At 42.0% G+C, this 19,767-nt stretch overlaps 1 protein-coding gene across 6 annotated transcripts in view; it reads right to left on the reverse strand.

Annotated features, from left to right (window-relative positions):
- ITPR1 (inositol 1,4,5-trisphosphate receptor type 1) overlaps window positions 1-19,767 on the reverse strand; it is a 350,791-nt gene that overhangs the window by 218,251 nt on the left and 112,773 nt on the right. For all 6 annotated transcript variants that reach the window (XM_013973556.2, XM_018066872.1, XM_013973555.2 and 3 more), the window contains exon 5: window positions 1,720-1,835. In XM_013973556.2, the coding sequence (XP_013829010.1) occupies window positions 1,720-1,835 (116 nt within the window). The remainder of the gene's footprint in view (window positions 1-1,719; window positions 1,836-19,767) is intronic.

A 19,767-nucleotide genomic window follows, 5' to 3' on the forward strand; every position in this document is an offset into this window, starting at 1 on the left:
TTTTCATCCGTTCATGAAATATTTCTTGAGCACTTACTATGTGCCAAATGCTATTACCAGGTACTGGGGATAGAGTGGTAAACCGGACAGACATTGCTCCTCATCTTGTGGGGTTGTCATTCTACTGAGTGACAGATGGTAATTAAGGGGACTATTTAATATAATTGCAGATTGCGATCAGTCCTGAGAAAGATATAAACAAGGTGCATGATACAGGGAAGCAAGACGCGGGTTAGATAAAGAGATGGGGAGAGACTTTGCTGAAATAACTTGCGCTGAGAGACGAAGGAGGCAGAGATCTTAACTGAGGCAAAGTCAGGGGAAGGATGTTCTCAGTAGAATAAGCTGTAAGCGCTAATGTCTTGAGACTGTTAAGAGTCTGTGGTGCTCCAAAACAAATGAAAGCAAAGGAAGTAGAGTGAGTCTGGCCAGAGCAGAGTGAGGACAGTTCCGACGCCTCAGAGGGTGTAGCAGGCACAAGGCGTGCATTTCATTTTAAAGGCGACGTGTGTGTGCGTCCTCACACTAGAGGCTCAGCTCAGGGAGATCAGGGACCTGGTCTTCTCATCATGCCTGGAGCCCTCAGCCCCATCTAACACAGCATGTGTCGAGTAAAGGAGTCCCCTCCGTGAGTCCCACCTTACCCAGTGCAGCTGGCTGTGACTCTGCCACTTACTGGTCACAAACTGGGCAGGCATGAGCCCCACATGCTCACAGATACTGTACGTCCTTAAAGATCATCGTCCAAGAAAGATTTTTAAAAATCCAGTTAGTAAATATTTGAGTGCCCCACATGTTGTAGGCAAGAGGGAGAGGGATACAGTAAAGCGGACACAGATTTCTGTCCTTGTGTAGTTTACATTCTAATCAGTGTAGACAGCTAATAAATAAATTGGAAAGATGATGGGAAGTGACAAGCAGAAAAAAAAAGCAGAATAGGGGGGTGTGGAATGGACTGAAATTTCAATAATACCACATTGGATATATGTCATATCTTTCTTCTCCACATTGCAAAGAAGTTCCATGAGATAAATAAGCCTCACAGAAGAATTAGGTCATCTAGACACTAGAAGAATTATGTCATCATTTGACAGATGGAAAAACAGGCTCAGAGAGGCTCAAAAATTTGCTTATGGTCACACAGCACAGTGGAATGAGTATCTCTTTGATATGCCAACCAACAGACAAGATAAATACAATGATAGCAGCTAAAATCTACTGAGTACTTCTCATATGGCACGTACTGTCAACATGAACCTTTCATGGTTCATTTCATGTAATCCTCACAACAAACTCTTGATGTGGATATTATTATCATTCCCATTTTACAGATGAGGTAATGGAGGCACAAAACAGCCAAGTAACTCAGACAAGATGACCAACTGGTGAGGGGTGGAGCTAGCATTCCAATCTAGGCAGTTCGCTTGCTGAGCTTGTGCTCATAACCAGTACTCTACTCAAAGCCATTCTGAAAAGGAAATGGCTGAGGGAAAAAAAAAAGAAATGATTGAGAAAAGTAACTCTCAAGACATCTCAGGATGACCAAGACCCACCTTTCCTTAGGATCACAGAGGATCTCTTTTATCCCTTTATCAAAGAGCATATGAGTCACTATCCAGAGCTGAAGGGCTGCAAAACTCATCTTCTCAACCCATTCCACCCAGACACAACCATATGGCGGCTCATGAGACCTCGCCATGGAGTCCCCCCAGTACGTACGTGCAGTTTGTTGAGCAGCACTGCGTCTGTCGTGCTGTTGGCTCCTGGCTTAGCAGCTTTCCAGAACTGCTTCTGGGCAGAGTAGCGATTCATGGGACATAGTTTAAAGAGGCAATCTAGAAGTGAAACAAATAAGCAAAAAATTGTCACTGAGGATGTATGTGTATATACTCAACCTATGGAAAAAACTTTCTCTATTTCATTAAAGCATTATAAATGATATGCAAATGTAAGTGACAAGTTACAAAGCCCTTTTACAAACCTCTCCTTGGATGGTTAATTCTCATCACCACATGTGAGAACAGGAAAATGAAACTTTTAGAAAGTCAACTGTTTGTTGTCACACAGCCAGTTAGTAGCATAGCTGGGACTCAGAATCCAAATCCAGAACTCTTGATGCTGCCCTAGAGTTATCTCGTTTCCCTTATAATGAACAAATTTAAGGGCAATATTCTCACTAGATGCAACAACAGCTGTCGTTGTTCAGTCACTAAGTCATGTTTGACTCTTTGCGACCCCATAAACTGCAGCACGCCAGGCTTCCCTGTCCTTCACTATCTCCCAGAGTTGCTCAAACTCATGTCCATTGAGTTGGTGATGCCATCCAACCATCTCATCCTCTGTCACCCCCTTCTTCTTGTACCCTCAATCTTTCCCAGAATCGGGGTCTTTCCCAATAAGTCAGCTCTTTGCATCATATGCAATAACAATATATACAAGCATTTCTGGATATAAATCCAACTCTCCTCAATTCAACAAAATTTTTAGAAAAACAGAAGTTTATTGGGAGGCACTTCCCTGGGCAATGGTTTCTTGAGTGTTGTTTTAATTCTCTGGGGAGTAGGAAGAAAATAGACGAACTTGCCCTCAGACATTCTGTACCTTGTCCCTCTCTCTCAATGCATGGTGATATGCTTCTGTTTAGGGTTGCCTGGGCTTGTGACTTTTTACACTGTTTTATGTAGTAGAAAATGGAGCTAGTGGTAAAGAGCCCAACTGCCAATGCAGGAGACATGAGTCGCGGGTTCAACTCCTGGGTCGGGAAGATCCCTGGAGAAGGAAATGGCAACCCACTCCAGTATTTTTGCCTGGACAATCCTATGGACAGAGGAGCCTGGTAGGGTACAGTCCATGGGGTCGCAAAGAGCCAGACACCACTGAAGCAACTTGGCACATACAGTAGAACTCACTCACTAAATGGACTAGTGGCTTCAAAAGATGCCTGCAATGAAATGAAAACATCAAAGACAGCAGTAATGCAGACCCCACAAACCAGAAGAAGGAAAAAAATGATGATCTAAGAAGGTCTGAAAAAAGACACCCAGATATTAAAAATTGTTTTAAAATGCTTAACATGGAAAAAAAAATGCTTAACATGTTGCTTCTAATGATAAACTTTACTCAAAGCATTCACGTGCCTTAAGCATTCATATACCTGATAGTGTGCTAATCATGATTAAGAGGACACTGCATTATTTTGTTTAATCATAATCTTTTTTGTCTATTTTCCTGCTTGTTTTTATAAAGTATACATTATTACAGTAACACATGTATATAACTTTTAAACACACATACATACACAAAGTTTAGGGATTTTTCATGTAACATTTTTCACAGTGATACACTGTCAAAAACGTTTAGAAATAACTTCTAAAAAACTAATCTTAAAATTTACACTCACTCCCTAAAAATTCTACCATTTGATATAAAGGATTTTCAAATGGTATTTATAGAGTAAATTAATAATAAATTTGGAATTAACACCCAGATCTGAAAAAACTGTACTCAGAAAGTAGATCAGACCAAGCCTTTAAAGAAATTCAGTCTCCTAACTATACACTCATTCTTATCTGTCCACAGAAACATTTTCTGACAGGACAAGTAAATACCTAGTTACTATCTTAGCCAAACAATGATCTCAGAGCGAGCAATACTCATTTGCTCTCAAGTACATAGACGATAAGTGTCTGTGCTCAGTCATGTCCAACTCTTTGTGACGCCATGGACTGGAGCCCATCAGGCTCCTCTGTTCATGTAGAATTTCCCAGACAAGATCACTGGAGTGGGTTCCTTTTCCAGGGGATATTCCTGGACTGAGGAGCGAACCCATGTCTCTTGTGTCTCCTTCACTGGCAAGTGGATTCTTTACCACTGCGCCACCTGGGAAGCCCGTAGACACTAAGACTTCCCTCTAATTCAGACCACCCTTTCTTCTAGTTGGAATCAATGAACTTTCACTAAGTCCAGTACAAACACTTGACATCATTCAGAAAAAAAATTGGAATCATGTAACTGTAGAAAGAGAAGGTACTTTCCTATTTCTACAAATTTCCTTCTTCACTACATATTTCTATGCAGTCACAAGCAGTTATAAGGTAAATATAAAAGCCATATTTATCAAGACTACAATTCATCTATTGAAAGTAATTGTTAGTGAACATGAAAGACTCTATCCAGATCTATACAGAACAAAGGGCCGGGCAGGAAACTGGTTTGAAAGGTAGGACTGCTCGCTCCATCTCCAGTGAAAGTCACAGTTCATTGTTATTTACTCCATCAGTGGCAACTTCACAGCATCACTGAAAGACACAGTTTTTCTACCAGTTTGAACCATGTAAACGCTCCATTGGCCCTGAGAACAATCACACACAACCATGAGACCACTGGCCAGCATTAAACGTCTTATCTTTGACACAGTATAGAGGGCGGCATATGTACTGGGCCATGGTGACTTCCTTGATAAGCGTATGACATCACACAAAAAAATTCAAAACATTTAAGTCACCAGTATTCATATTTGATATATGATTTACTTTATGGGTCAGTTGAGGTTAATAATTTCAATTTTCATCAGTAAGAAGATACTGAGAAAATTGTCTGTTTTTTTCCCTCAAACAATTCATATGGTGATAGCTAAACGATATGCATTACCACCCCCTCAATAATTTGACTTAAGTTGATTTGAGGATCAACTGGATCTATAATTTCAAGGGATTAACATGCAATGGATAGCATCCTTTTACAATTGTTCATAGTACAGCCAAGTCAAGCACCCCACTTAACAAACCAATGGAGCACCGACAGGCTCAAAATTTCAGATAATTTCTATTTACCTAAGATGAGAGCGTGAACTGAAGCACTGTCAATCCATTTAAAGTCTTGCTGTAACTTCCACAGCAACTGTTTTTCTTGGATAAACAGAGCACTGTATTGGGTTAAGCATTTTTACAACTAACCATCTATGTAAATATAAGCAATGCTAACACACTAGTAACAGAACCAAATTAGCCTTGCTGATTTTGTCCTGCCTTCCCAGTTGCTTAGCAACTGATTCTAAGTGAAAATTAGATTAAGCAATTCAAATGGGATGTTAAAGTAACCTTCTGAAATTCTGCACTTCAGCGGCTCTGTATTGCCCTTTGCTATTTGGACGGCACAACAGGACAAAATTAAAGTTCTGCTGGATCTTAATACTGTGCTAAGTATAGAAATGCACAAATATAGGAAATCCAGGGCAAAAGTTTTACCTGTGTGGGGGAAGCAAATATGCATGTGTATCTATACATGTGCGTGTATACACACATGCACACACTGCGCTTTGATTTCGCCCCAAAGAAATGTCACAAAGATCTTTTATGTGACAAGTGTTTTTTTCAGGTCTTTGAAGAATAAACTAAACTCAGCTCTCAACAAATTATTTTGGAACATTCCTAAGCTTTAGCAGATGCCACACTGGGCCGGCAAAGAGAAATTAGCTGAATAGAGGGGCTGGGGTAAGCGTTAAAGGGCGCGTGGCCTGAAAAAGGGACCAGAGGTGGTCCTCCACGGTTTAGACAGCATTCTAGAACTCTGCTGGAGGGAGAACTCTCAACTGCTTCGCAGATGTGTTAACCGTGGCCTGAGGCCCGTGGTGCTCTGCTGAGGAAGACAGGAGCGACAGGAGCCACGCGTGTGCTTGGAGCCCACCTTAACGTAAGGGGTCCTGGGGTGGGGTGGGAAGGCAAAGCAGCCAGCCTCGGAGGGAACGCACGTCCGAGACTTAGTGAGAAAATAGAGTCTGCCGGAAGAACAGCTGAAAGCCAGTTCCTCGCTGTCCTCCACAACCGTGAACTCTAGAATGGGAGGTCCCTGACAGCAGATACTCGCATCTGTTCTGTAGGTGGGCCGCAGGGAGGCAATGCCTGTCCTACAGAAGCAGTCGGAAAGTAGCAAAGGACTTTAAGCAAAGAACCTGGCTTATGTTTCTATGGGAGCTTTCTTCTTGATCGTGGTGCCTACTAAGAAAGGGAAGGCTGGGAGGGGATGGATTTAGAGGAGAACAGAAGTCAAGAATCTTCTTTTGCCTATGCTTGGTTTGAGACGTGTATGAGACAACCAAGATGAAACGTTCAGAGGGCTGTCCGTCAACTGAAAACACAGGACAGCCAGTAATTTAAGGGGATGGGGCCCGAAGAGAAGGAAGGATGGAGTGCCAGAGAGAGGAGAGGAGAGTCGAGGAAATCAGTATGACAGATACGATGCAGTGACCCACCCTGGCTCGGGAGATGTAACTAAACCTAGAGAGTATGTTAACTGAGGCTTACAAAGGCTTGAACTTGATTCGAAGGTAGTTTTCAGAGGACAGAATAAAGACATTCCCTCTCCTTTTCCCCTTCCCTCAACAAAACCCCAATACAATGAAAATTAAAAACAAACAAATGCAAGTTCATCTCCTGAGAATCTTAGATACATCTTCCCAAGTTGGAATAAATGAACATGGAAAGAAGATGGGGGTGGAATTGATCAATGGAGTGATTCTCTTTCCATCTTTGTTTATATAGTTAATACCTTTTAATAACCTATAATGGAGAAGAATCTAAAAAAGAATGTGTGTGTGTATCTCTGAATCACTTTGTCATATACTTGAAACTAACAAAACATTGTATATCAACCATACTTCAATATTTTTTTTAAAAAATCTAGTATGTCTTTAGCTCAACAGTGAACAACACTTATAGTCATAAGAAGCTAACACTAGATATAAATTTAGCCAAAAGATGTGATATAAGTTAACCTAGGGGATGGAGGGTACACAGGGAGGTGTCAGAAGCCACCCTCATCTATAATAACAGGGCGTGAACAGGTGATATTTAAAAGAGATTAATCTACAGACATTAAGAGACACATATCATCCAGAAATACAGTGGTAAATACCAAAAGAAAATGTCAACATGTTTTAAGTTGTTGCCTCTACAAAGTGGGAAGGCGTGAGGTGCCAGACATAGGAGTGTTATTTTTATTCTGCACTTTATCAATATTTGACTTTTTTGGCTCAATTCACATAAAATTAACTGGCTTCAAGTGAATAATTCTGCGGCATTCCATGCATTCCCAATGTTGTACAATCACCACTTCTAAGTTCTGAGACATTTTAATCACTCCCAAGAGGAAAACCTGTATCTATGAAGCAATTCCTCCTCCAACCCATGTACCCATGTAAGTCTTTAACTTTTATAAATGACCTTTTAATACTAAAGCACTGTTCAATATCATACTGAGATATCATTTTACACTACAGGGTGACAAAAGGCAACATATAATCTAATATATAATCCAGCAACTCTCTGCCAGACATAACATTTCTGAGAAATCTCTCCTAGGCCACCAAATCCCACACTTCGGTATGTGGAAGGATTCTCTAGGAAAAAGAGCCATGAGAAGGCACATCTTCTCTTGAGCTCATTGGCCTGAAAGAAATATTAAACTCGTGCTCACAGGTCATCAGTGATAACCAATCACATGGCCCTCCCACTCTGCCGCGATGTCAGGAACTAAGAAATGCACTTCAGTGGAATGCTCAGGAAGAAGAAATGAGTTTGCTAAAGACCAAACCAACATGTGCTGCAGTCTGTCCTCCAGTTTGCCAAGCATCCATTTCTCTGTCTCTTACCCTAGCCCCTGGCTGATGTGGTGGCAGTTAACTAGGCAAACATAGGCCCTTATTGCAAAGAATCTGAGCTCTTGTAACCCACCTCACTGATCAAAGAGACAGTCAAGAAGTTATTTTTTTAAAAAACTCTTCATTCAGCCAGCATACATAAATGTAATTTTATATAGGGAGAAATCAAGGGTAAATTTACATGAACTCAAATAAGAAAAATTTTAATGTTGATCATACGTATCTTCTTTTGAAAAAGGTTAAGAGGCAACAGAATAAACATTTCAGAAGGCACTGACGATGTGATCAACAAAGAGAAAGCGGAATGTTAATTTCCCATCACGGGAGTTAAGAGTCCAAAGAAGCAATGAAAGGGGAAAGCAAATTTGTTGGGTGTTAAGGACTTTCCCAACTCGACTTACGAGACCAACAGTTTCATGACAGTAGACCTTATCTGACTTCTGTATCATCCTGTCTGAAGTGTACTCAGTAAATTCAGGATCAATGAATGAATGAGTGGCCACTCAAGGTGGAAGGACAGTCTTCAGTGGCAGCTCACAAAAGGAAAACCTTTTACTTCCAACAAAAGCCTTCCACAAACAAGTAATTAAGTCCACTTCATGTAAAGAGGAAACCAGCACAGCACATTGTTGTGTCTGTTGCATGCGAACCACATTTCCCAAGCCAGGACAGAAGAAGCTCTTTGAAGTCTGGTGACATTTTCCAAATGGAACTGCCAAATCAACCTTCCATTACTTGTCTGCAGAAAACAGACACTGTTCCTGAGGGACAAAGGACAGCAAGGTAATTTTTTCCCACGTAAGTGACCAGATGCTTTTTTAGACTGAGGACACCCACGGTTGCTATCCTGTAAACTTTATCATCTTTCCTGGTTGCAGAACCATCATTCACAAACACATTAAAAAACCAGAAATGTAGAGAGACACTTCTCTTTTTGACCTCTTTGGCTTGGCCAATTTAATTTTTTTTTTTTTTTTACTGGAGCATAACTGCTTTACAATGTTGTGTTAGTTTCTGAACAATGGAGTGAATCAGTCATGTGTATACATATATCACCTCCCTACCATACCACCCATCTAGGTCATCATTGAACTTGGCCAATTCAATTTTGATTTACCTTTTTGCAAGGATTATTGAATATAGATCAACTTTAACCCAGAGAAGAAAAGTAAAAAATTAATGAGGAAGGCAAGGCCTCTTCCCGTTGCGGCTGACAGAAGGGACCAGCAATCCCTTCCAAGGAACACAGGAAGCTGTCTTCAATTAGACAGCTAGAGCCTCTGTCCTGGCTTCTGCACCTGGACAGACGGATACGAAGTCCCGGTGCAAGTTAAAAACTGCTTGTGGGAGCAGGGCCGGATGTCTGGGGAAGTGTCAAGAGCCTGCTTCTCTCAGCACCTCAGTCTGGTTCTCTGTTGCCCTGTTGACTCTGCGAGTGATCAATATTCTCCCAATAACTTCCTCTTTGGCTTAGGTTAGTCAGTTTCTGTTGTTTGCAACCAAAAGTGTGAGCTGACCCACTGAGTGATAAAACATATTGCACTCTGCTGGTGATGGAAATAAACAAATGCCAACAAAAATAAGAGACAAGGAACCTGGGAACCAGGATTCCAACCCTGGCTCCAGTACTCACTAGCTGAGCAGCCACGGCCAGGCTACTGAAGCTCTCTGTGTCCACAGGTCTTCCTCTAGAAGACAGATCATCCCCAAGGACCACAGAGCCCAAAGACCTGCTCTAGTCTCTGGAAGCTTACAGATCACGTCAGACAAGTCACAGAAAGCCCAATATGGAAGCACTGAGATGTGCATTGGTCTGGAAACTGGACGACTTGGTTTAAACAGCTCTATTATATGTTAGTTATATGACCCTGGGGGAAATTAGCTCATCTCTTGCCTACAAAAGGGCAATAATCACAATGGGTAACACAAACTAGCCTAAAAGATTAACTATTTCACTTGAAGCACTTAGTACAGATTATAGCACAGAGTAAACATATATTAGCCGCTAAGACAGAATGGATAAACACATCACGTCTTCACACAAAACTGCAATGCTGGATGGTTATACTGCAGTAGAAACAAGCTATTGTTACACGGAACAACAGGGATGTACTTCACAAACATTATTTGGAGTGAAAAAACCAAGGCAAAAAGAATCCATTTATACTGAATGAATCCATTCACATGACGTTCAAGAAGAGGCAAAATTTACCAACAGCTAGACAGACTAGCAGGTGCCTTTGGAGGTGGGTATTTCTGGGGTGCCCTTTGGAGAAGGGGCACTTTCTGGGGTGCTGGAGATGTTCTACCTCAATCTGGACAAGGGTCATGGGGGTTGGATTTAAAAATTGAGCAGCACTCAGATTTAAGATTTGGGCATCTTTGTGTGCGCACGTGTGTGTGTATAATACCTTAAGGGGGAAAAAAAAATGAAGTAGTAGTTGTTCTCACAATAAGGAGGATGGTCTTGCTGATAATAGAAAACCAAACTTTCCCTTCATGTAAAAGGTTAACAATAGTGTCTGACTTCCGTGGCTGCGAAAACATGCTTTGTTTTGCCAGGGTTGGGGCTGGGTGTTTGCTGGTACATAATGGAGAGGAGGAAGGGCGGAAGAGAGATGACATCACTGGTTCCCCAAAGGGCCTCCGTTATTTGTTCACTGCAGGACACTTGGGCACTGAGGGCAGTGAGCATTCCCTGGCCCCAAGCCTGATGCCCACGGGGACTCGGACCGAGGAGGGCTTTTCCCCACTGATGCTCTGCTCTATTCATATGGTTTTAAACCATTAATAGGAAGCAGTTGAAAAATGTAATCTGTAATGAAGGGCCATGATGACACTTGTTTCAAAATAACTGGGGAAAGGGAGCTGGGAGGAGAGAGATGACACAAGATGAACCATGAATTGTTAACAGTAAAGGTGTGTAGAGGGTACATGGAGGTTCATCATACTATTATTCTCTCAATTTGTATACGTACTTGACATTTTTCATAATAAAAGATATTTTTGTATATTCAAAATCATCTATGAAATTTATTTTCAAGTGTGAACCTTCTACAAAAATCCATCAAACACTCACCAAGTTCAAAACAAGGCTACTTTTAAGAAGAGAGAAGAAACAGAGAAAAAAAAGAAGAAAGGGAAAGAGGGAGGGACAGAGAGAAAGAGGAAAAAAAAAAAAGAAAGGAAAGGGGAAGGAGAAAAGCCTGTTATATGGAATCTGTTATATATATAATTTGTGAACATATCTGAAAACAAGTATATTTTGGAAATGAGTAAACAGCTGGAGGGACTTGTCAAAAAGTTAAGAAATGCACAAACAGAGAGGACGCCCAGCTCTATGTTAGATATATGAATAAACAAAACGGAGAACTTTGGGTTAAAAATCTTGCTGTGTAGAACTCTACATACTCAGTCTCTCTCAAGGAAAATGCAATTTCACAGCACACAGCCCTGGCTATTTCAAAAAGTATAGCACGTGCGAACCTCTGAGGATATGTTACATCCCCAAAAGCACATTCGGGTCTTAAACACCTGGCCTGAAAAGATTTACATAAGCTATTGGGTTGGTCATTCCAAGACCCTCCTGGAAAAAGACTTTTGCTATCAGAAATTACCTTAACACGAAGACAGTGTACACTGTTTCTCCTGAGTTTGATTTCTACTTCACTCAACAAACATTTCTTAAGCCTCTGTGTGCTGGAAAACCTAGTCCCCGAGGGTCCGCAGGAAGACAGACGAGCCAGCAGGTAACTGCAGGGTGTTTGAAGCATCTACTGCTCGGGCCAGTGGGCAAGGCAGGAAAAGGGATGGATAATGTAGGAAGACTGAGAAGCCAGAGAAATCTGTAACGTATAATCACATCACCCCCAGAATTAACCTGCTTTTCTGTGAAGTGGGTCAGACTTCCTGATCAGGTCCATGGTCTAGAAGAGAAAGGTTAATTCCGCCAGCCTGCCAGCCCTCCTCCTGCCCCCACCTGGGGAAGAAGGCCATCACCCTTTGACCTCACGTGCGCCCTTCCCTCCCATGCTCTCCATGTGGTGTTTAAGGCACCCTCAGCCGACTGAGCAAAGCTGTCACCGCTGGCTTGCATTCATTTCTCCAGAGAGGCAAGAAGGCAAGTGGACACCAACAACCAATGGCAGACAGAGCCCCACTTGCTTACTCTGTTCCTTTATTGTCCTGGTCTCCACTGCAGACCTAGTGACCCAACTCTGGGTCCCTCTGTGCTTCCAACCCAGGGTTCCCCTTCCTTGCAACAGATGGACCAGTCCCTACAAACATATATTAAAAAAATTTTTTTTCTATGTACTAAAATTTTTTATGTACATAGAAGTTTTTTTATGTACTAAAGCATACCCACAGTGAAGAGACTGCTTCCAAAGGGAGCCTTTCACTCACGCTTATTCAGTGAAAAGGAACTAAATAAACAAGAGTCACTCAAAGATGTCATATATTTAACCTAGATACAGGGGAAAAAAAACCTGTCTTCATTTATATCATGACTTATGTTTTCTTTACTTACATTTTTAATCCTAGCAAATACAGCCTACCATCAAACAGCCTTTTAAGTCAAAGTATCTCAAAAAAAAAAAATGACTGTTGAGCTTTTTCTCTCCTCCAGAACACCTGCCTGAAAGACACAACACATTTCCATGCAAAATAGTGACTTATTAGAGCAGCGATTCTCCAGGGAGTCACCTCAAGAATGACCTCACCCCTCAAAATGATCACACCAGGGTTTCTCAGCACCAGTCTTGACACTCTGGGCATCATCTAATTCTCTGTGGGGAGAACCCTGGCAGCATCTGTGGTCTCTATATTCCAGGTATCGTAGCACACCATCTTCCAGGTCTTACAGTCAAGAATGCTCCCCCACCACACCTCGAGAACCACAGGATTAAACCTTCCTCTCCCTTATTCTTAAGAGTCAATGTGCTCAATTGACCCAAATTGACAAAATGAACAAAGTAGGTGGTGGGGAGGGAAGCATTCCAGACTCTTATCATGTCACGGAACCACCTTCTTTGTTTATTTGCTGTATTTGAAACTCTACTTGATGGCTGGAGCTCTCTTTCTAAAACTGACTTGGAGGGGGAGGCATTAGAATTGACATATGTACACTACTGATCCTTGGAAGGAAAGTTATGACCAACCTAGACAGCATATTCAAAAGCAGAGACATTAGTTTGTCAACAAAGGTCCATCTAGTCAAGGCTATGGTTTTTCCAGTGGTCATGTATGGATGTGAAAGTTGGACTATAAAGAAAGCTGAGCACGGAAGAATTGATGCTTCTGAACTGTAGTGTTGGAGAAGACTCTTGACAGTCCCTTGGACTGCAAGGAGATCCAACCAGTTCATCCTAAAGGAGATCAGTCCTGGGTGTTCATTGGAAGGACTGATATTGAAGCTGAAACTCCAATACTTTGGCCACCTGATGCAAAGAGATGACTCATTTGAAAAGACCCTGATGCTGGGAAAGATTGAGGGCAGGAGAAGAAGGGGAGGACAGAGGATGAGATGGTTGACGGCATCACCGACTCAATGGACAGGAGTTTGGGTGGACTTCGGGAATTGGTGATGGACAAGGAGGCCTGGCATGTTGCGGTTCATTGGGTCGCAGAGTTGGACACGACTGAGCGACTGAACTGAACACTGATGGTGGTGGTTTAGTTGCCAAGTTGTGTCCAACTACTGCGACCTTGTAGACTGTCTTCCGTCCATGGGATTTCTCCAGGCAGAATACTAGAATGGGTTGCCATTTCCTTCTCCAGGGATTCTTCCCGACCCAAGGACCAAACCCAGGTCTCCTGCATTGCAGGTGGATTTTTTACCGACTGAGCCAGGAGGGAATTCTCCATACACTACTGATACTATGTATAAAATAAGATAACTAATGCGAATCTACTCATTATAGCTCAGGGAGTAGATAGCTCAGGGAGGTCTATTCAGTGCTCTGTGGTGACCTAAATGGGAAGGAAATCAAAAAATGGGGGATATATATATACATATGGCTGATTCACTTTGCTGTACAGTAGAAATAATACAATATTGTAGGTCTGGATCCTAGGAATTCCTATTTTTAAAAATGTGATTCCTCTCCAAGTGATTCTTCTTTTTTTTTTTTTCTTATTGCAGTATAGGTTATTTACAATGTTGTGTTAATTTCAAGTGTACAGCATAGTGATTCAGTTATACATACATATATATATATATAAATAACACATGTGTATCTTTTCCAGATTCTTTTCCCTTATAGGTTAAGATGTTCCCTGTGCTATACAGTTGGTCCTTGACTTTTATTTTATATATAGCAATATGTATCTGCTAATCCCAAAGTCCTACTTTATCCCTCCTCCTCCTTTCCCCTTTGGTAATTATAAATTTGTGTTCCATGTCTGTGAGTGTATTTCTGTTTTGTAAATAAGTTCACTTGCATCATTTTTTAGGCTTCACATATAAATGATACCATAGTAATATTTGCCTTTGCCTGACTTACTTCCATAGTAAAGAATGAAATAATGCCATTTGCAACAATATGGATAGACCAAGAGATTATCCCACTATGTGAAATCAGTCAGGTGATTCTAATGTGATTTGTCCCCAGCTGTACCCTGGGAAACACGAACGCACAGAATAAATTAATTCTCAAAGCAGCATTTTTCAGACTTTGATATGGAGACCAATCATCTGTTGTTGACATGCAGGCACTGATTGAGTGGATGCGGGGAGGGCTCTGAGAAGCTCCTGGCCTGGGGACTGCTCTGAGTGGCAACATTCTAAGAGACTGAAGTCACTGCCAGCCGCTTGGAATCCCCAGTCCTGCCAGTACAGCCTTCAAGGTGTTTGGCAAGCAAAGCGTTCAGATGCCTCAGATGTCAGTGTGGTAGAAAGGACATCAGCTGAGGATGGGTGGTCCTTCGCTTGGCCCATCCACCTCTCCAGTTTCATTTCTTTAAAATGCTCCTCCACCAACACCCAGCTCTCACCATTCCAAAACACAGTTCTCACAAACATGCACCATATGCCACTCTTCTGTATTTTTACCAAGTTGTTCTCTCTGCCTGAAATTGTATTCCCAGGTCACCAACTGCGTCAGCACCGTGGCCATTTTCTGACTAGCCTACTCTTCATCCCTCATGCTTTCAGCTCACCTCAAAGCACCCAAGTCCCTAGAGAAGGCTTCCCTGTTCCCTCTCTTATCCCCACATTGCTCCTTCCTCCAGGATCCCAAACAATGTTTTCTCCCTTCAGTTCAGTTGCTCAGTCATGTCCAACTCTTTGTGACCCCACTGACTACAGCATGCTAGGCTTCCCTGTCCATCACCAATTCCCGGAGCCTATTCAAATTCATGTCCATCGTGCTGGTGATGACATCCAACCATTTCATTCTCTGTCGTCCCCTTCGCCTCCCCTTACGACCTGCGTAACAGGTGCATGGAACATTAAAGACTCATCTATTCAGAGGGAAAAATTATTCCCTCTGTCCCTAGATATTAAAATAAAAAAAAGGACTTCCCTGGTTGTCCAGTGCAGGGGACATGGGTTCAATCCCTGGTCCAGGAAGATTCCACATGCTGCGGGGCAACTAAGCCCATGTGCCCCAACTACAGATCCAGTATGCTCTAGAGCCTTTGTTCTGCAACAAGAGAAGTCGTCACAGTGAGAAGACTGTGTACTGCAATTAGAGAGTAGCACCCACTGACCGCAACTAGAGAAAGCCCATGCACAGCAAAGAAGACCCAGTGCAGCCAAAAGTGATAAACGAATTACATTTTAAAAAACAGCAAGGCATCGACAATTACCAGTTGCCAACAGCACCAATTCAGAAATTCAAAGTATCTAAACACAATGATCAAAGCGGCCAGTATTATTTCAAGCCAGGTTTTTCACAGACACCCCCATCCTTCCCACTGTATCCCCATCATGCCCACCTCACTTTCTGGTCCCCCTGTGGTAGATGCAGGGGATTTGGAGAGAGATGAAAGAGAGCAGAAGAGTCCCTCCTTGGCTGGAAGAATCAAGCTGGCTTCACACTCCAGCCCTGCATGATCGACAGATATGTAGAGCTGGTTCTTCCATGAGCACTTTCTCTTAGTTTTATTTGTAAATAATTGCAAGCTTACATAGAAGTTGCAAGAGTAATAATACACAGACTACTCTTTACCCAAAGTCACCTACTGTTAACATTTCATCCATGTGCTCTATCATTCATGTTCTCTCTGTATGTACACATATAATATATAATATTTCATATGTATCATATATATTGTACCTGTGACATACTTTCCTGCACTACTTGGGAGGAAGTTACATATATTATTGCCCTTTAAAATTTATTTCAGTGTCCATTTCCTAAGAATAAGGATATTTTCTAACATGATTACAGCTCAATTATCAACCGCAGTAAATTTAACATTGATCCTGTACTTTCACCTCATCTATGGTCCACACTTCCATTTTGTCATCTGGCCCAATAATGTCCTGTTCAGCACTTCCTGACCCAGTCCAGGGTCCAGTTTAGGGCCAGGGATTGCTTTTAGTTGTGATGTGACTATAGCTGTTCTTCACTTTCTATGATCATGACATTTTTCAAAAACACAGTTCCCCACTTTAAAAAATAGAGTATTCCTCAATAGGTGTTTGTCCGACATTTCTTCAAAATTCAACTCTAGCTGGAGTTCTGCATAAGGGATGCTGTGGGCTTCTTAAGGCGACATTTGGTGACACATGGCATCCATCTGCTCTGGTTGGCACTTTAATAGGAACCTTGAAGATTAACCTGCCATTGCTTGACATCCCTCCTCTGTATTCCCTCTTCAGGGGGAAAAGCCTCTCCTCCGGCAGTCACAACCCCTTTCCAGCCACTGAAAACCCAACCCATCAACCCTCCTTTCTCCTCCATGGAGCCCCCTTTCTGGCTCAGACAACGCCACATCAGCTCCTCCCAACACACACACACACATGTCGCCCTCATGAACCCAATGGAAAAATCACACCTCCTTTGCCCAGGGAAATGGATGCCAATGTAGCAGAAATGCTCTTTTACTACTGTCAACAAGCTAGACAGCCTCTTTCATCCCTATATATACAAAAGTTATGACCAACCTAGATAGCATATTCAAAACAGAGACATTACTTTGCTGACTAAGGTCCGTCTAGTCAAGGCTATGGTTTTTCCAGTAGTCATGTACGGATGTGAGAGTTGGACTGTGAAGAAGGCTGAGCGCCGAAGAACTGATGCTTTTGAACTGTGGTGTTGGAGAAGACTCTTGAGAGTCCCTTGGACTGCAAGGAGATCCAACCAGTCCATTCTGAAGATCAGCCCTGGGATTTCTTTGGAAGAAACGATGCTAAAGCTGAAACTCCAGTACTTTGGCCGCCTCATGCGAAGAGTTGACTCATTGGAAAAGACTCTGAGGCTGGGAGGGATTGGGGGCAGGAGGAGAAGGGGACGACCCAGGATGAGATGGCTGGATGGCATCACGGACTCGATGGACGTGAGTCTGAGTGAACTCCGGGAGATGGTGATGGACAGGGAGGCTTGGCGTGCTGCGATTCATGGGGTCGCAAAGAGTCAGACACGACTGAGCGACTGAACTGAACTGACTGACACATATATATATATTCCCTGGCTGGAATCAGCCACCCCGACTCTCTCCCCAAGCAGGGGAGACACACATCCAACTCTCCAAGTAATCCAGTTGTAACTTTTTTCAGCTAATGCTTTACAAAGGCTCTGACCCCTCAACAGGGATGTACCATCCTTTGTGTCCCAGTGCCTCAGCAGAGTTCTGACTTACCTATCTCCCTGACCTGCCTCCCATCTCCCACCTCCATAACTCTGCAAATGCCTGCAAACAAAGGTCCAGGGGCTTATTTATCACTGTGTTCCAAAAGGCCTGGCAGACACATATGCTTTCCACAACCATTGTTAAGTTATAATGCACCTCCCATCTAGAACACACCTTCAAACACATTTGAAAGCCGTCATCTGAAAAGTAGGTTTTGCCTTATTTCCATCTCCTTTCCTTTTTTTTCATTTATTTAGTCAACACTTGATACTTTATTTAGTATTTCTATTTTCTTTTCATATGTTTTATTACCAGAAAGCTCAAATGTTTTATACCAATATGTACCCATTTAAAAAATCAAGATATCATTCATAGCCAACAAAATTTACACCTTCAAAGTTCATGTGTGCTGTGCTAAGTCGTTTCAGTCATGTCTGACTCTGTGCGACCCCATGAACTGTAGCCAAGCTCCTCTGTCCAAGGGATTCTCTAGGCAAGAATACTAGACTGGGTTGCCATGCCCTCCCTTCCAGGGGATCTTCCCAACCCAGGGATCGAACCCACATCTCTTTACCTCTCCCGCATTGGCAGGCATGTTCTTTACCACTAGCGCCACCTGGGAAGCCCCTTTAAAGTAAACAGTTTAATCGTTGTTTTTTACCTAATTCAGAGTTGGTATAACCATCATCCCTGCCTAATTCCAGAAACCTATTAGCAGTCATTGTCCACTCTCCTCTCCCCTCAGGACCTAGCAGCTACTGGTCTACCCTCTGTCTCTATGAATTTTGGACATTTCACATAAATGGAATCATAAAATACATGACCTTTTGTGATTAGCTTCTTTCACTTAGCATAATGTTTAGAAGGTTCATCCACATTGTGGCATCTATTAGTACTTCATTCCTTTTTCAGTTCAGTTCAGTTCCTCAGTCGTGTCTGACTCTTTGTGACCCCATGGACTGCAGCACGCCAGGCCTCCCTGTCCATCACCAACTCCCGGAGCCTACTCAAACTCACGTCCATCGTGTTGGTGATGCCATCCAACCATCTCCTCCTCTGAAGGCAGGAGGAGAAGGGGATGACAATCTTTCCCAGCATCAGGGTATCTTCCAGTGAGTCGGTTCTTTGCACCAGATGGCCAAAGTTTAGAGTTTCAGCTTTAGTATCAGTCCTTCCAATGACTATTCAAGACTGATTTCCTTAGGATGGACTGGTTGGACCTCCTTGCAGTCCAAGGGACTCTTAAGAGTCTTCCCCAACACCACAGTTCAAAAGCATCAATTCTTTGGTGCTCAGCTTTCTTTATAGTCCAACTCTCACATCTGTACATGACAACTGGAAAAACCATAGCTTTGACTAGACAGACCTTTGCTGGTAAAGTCAACCTTTTTATGGTTGAGTAATAGACCACTGTGTGAATATATCACATTTTGTTTATCCATTCAGTTGATGGACATTTGAGCATTGCTACTTTTTAGCTATTATGAATAATGTTGCTAGAAACATTCAGGTATAAGTTTTTATGCACATATTTTTTTTACTTCTCTTGGGCATGTACTTAGGAGTGGAACTGCTGGCTATTAAGGTAACTATATTCAACCTTTTGAGGAACTGCCAAACTATTTCACAAAATGGTTGCGTGATTTTACAGTCTCAGCTGTATGACAGTCCCAGTTTCTCCTCATCCTCCCCAATACTTACTACTGTCCACCTTTTTTACTTTAGTCATACTAGTGGTTTCCATTTGCACTTCTCTAATGACCAATGATATGAGCATCTTTCCATGCTCATTTGTATATTTGTATATTTCTACGCCATTTGTATATTTTCTTTAGAGAAATTTCTGTTAAAATCCTTTGCCCATTTTCAAACTGGATTTGTTGCTATGTAGTACTAAGAGGTTTTTTTTTTTAATTGTGGAATTTTAAGATTTCCCAGATACTAGTCCTTAACAGAAAAATGATTTGCAAACATTCTCTCCCTTTTTGTGAGATGTCTCTTCACTTTCTTCATAATTTCCTTTGAAAGTTTTAAGTTTGATGACATCCAGTTTACCTGTTCTTCATTTTGCTGCTTATACTTTTGGTATTGCATCAAGCAACTTCTGCCTAATCCAAGTTTGTGAAGATTTACACCTATGTTTTCTTCTAGGAGGTTCACAGCTCTTTTATTTAGATCTTTGATTCATTTTGTATTAACTTTTGTGTATGGTGTGAGGTAAGGGTTCAATTTCATTCCTATGTATCTGGGAATCCAGTTGTTCCATTACTACTTGCTGAAAAGATCATTTACCCCTTTTGTCTTGGTAACTA

The sequence above is a fragment of the Capra hircus genome, chromosome 22 (assembly GCF_001704415.2).
Source record: "Capra hircus breed San Clemente chromosome 22, ASM170441v1, whole genome shotgun sequence".
NCBI lineage: Eukaryota > Metazoa > Chordata > Mammalia > Artiodactyla > Bovidae > Capra > Capra hircus.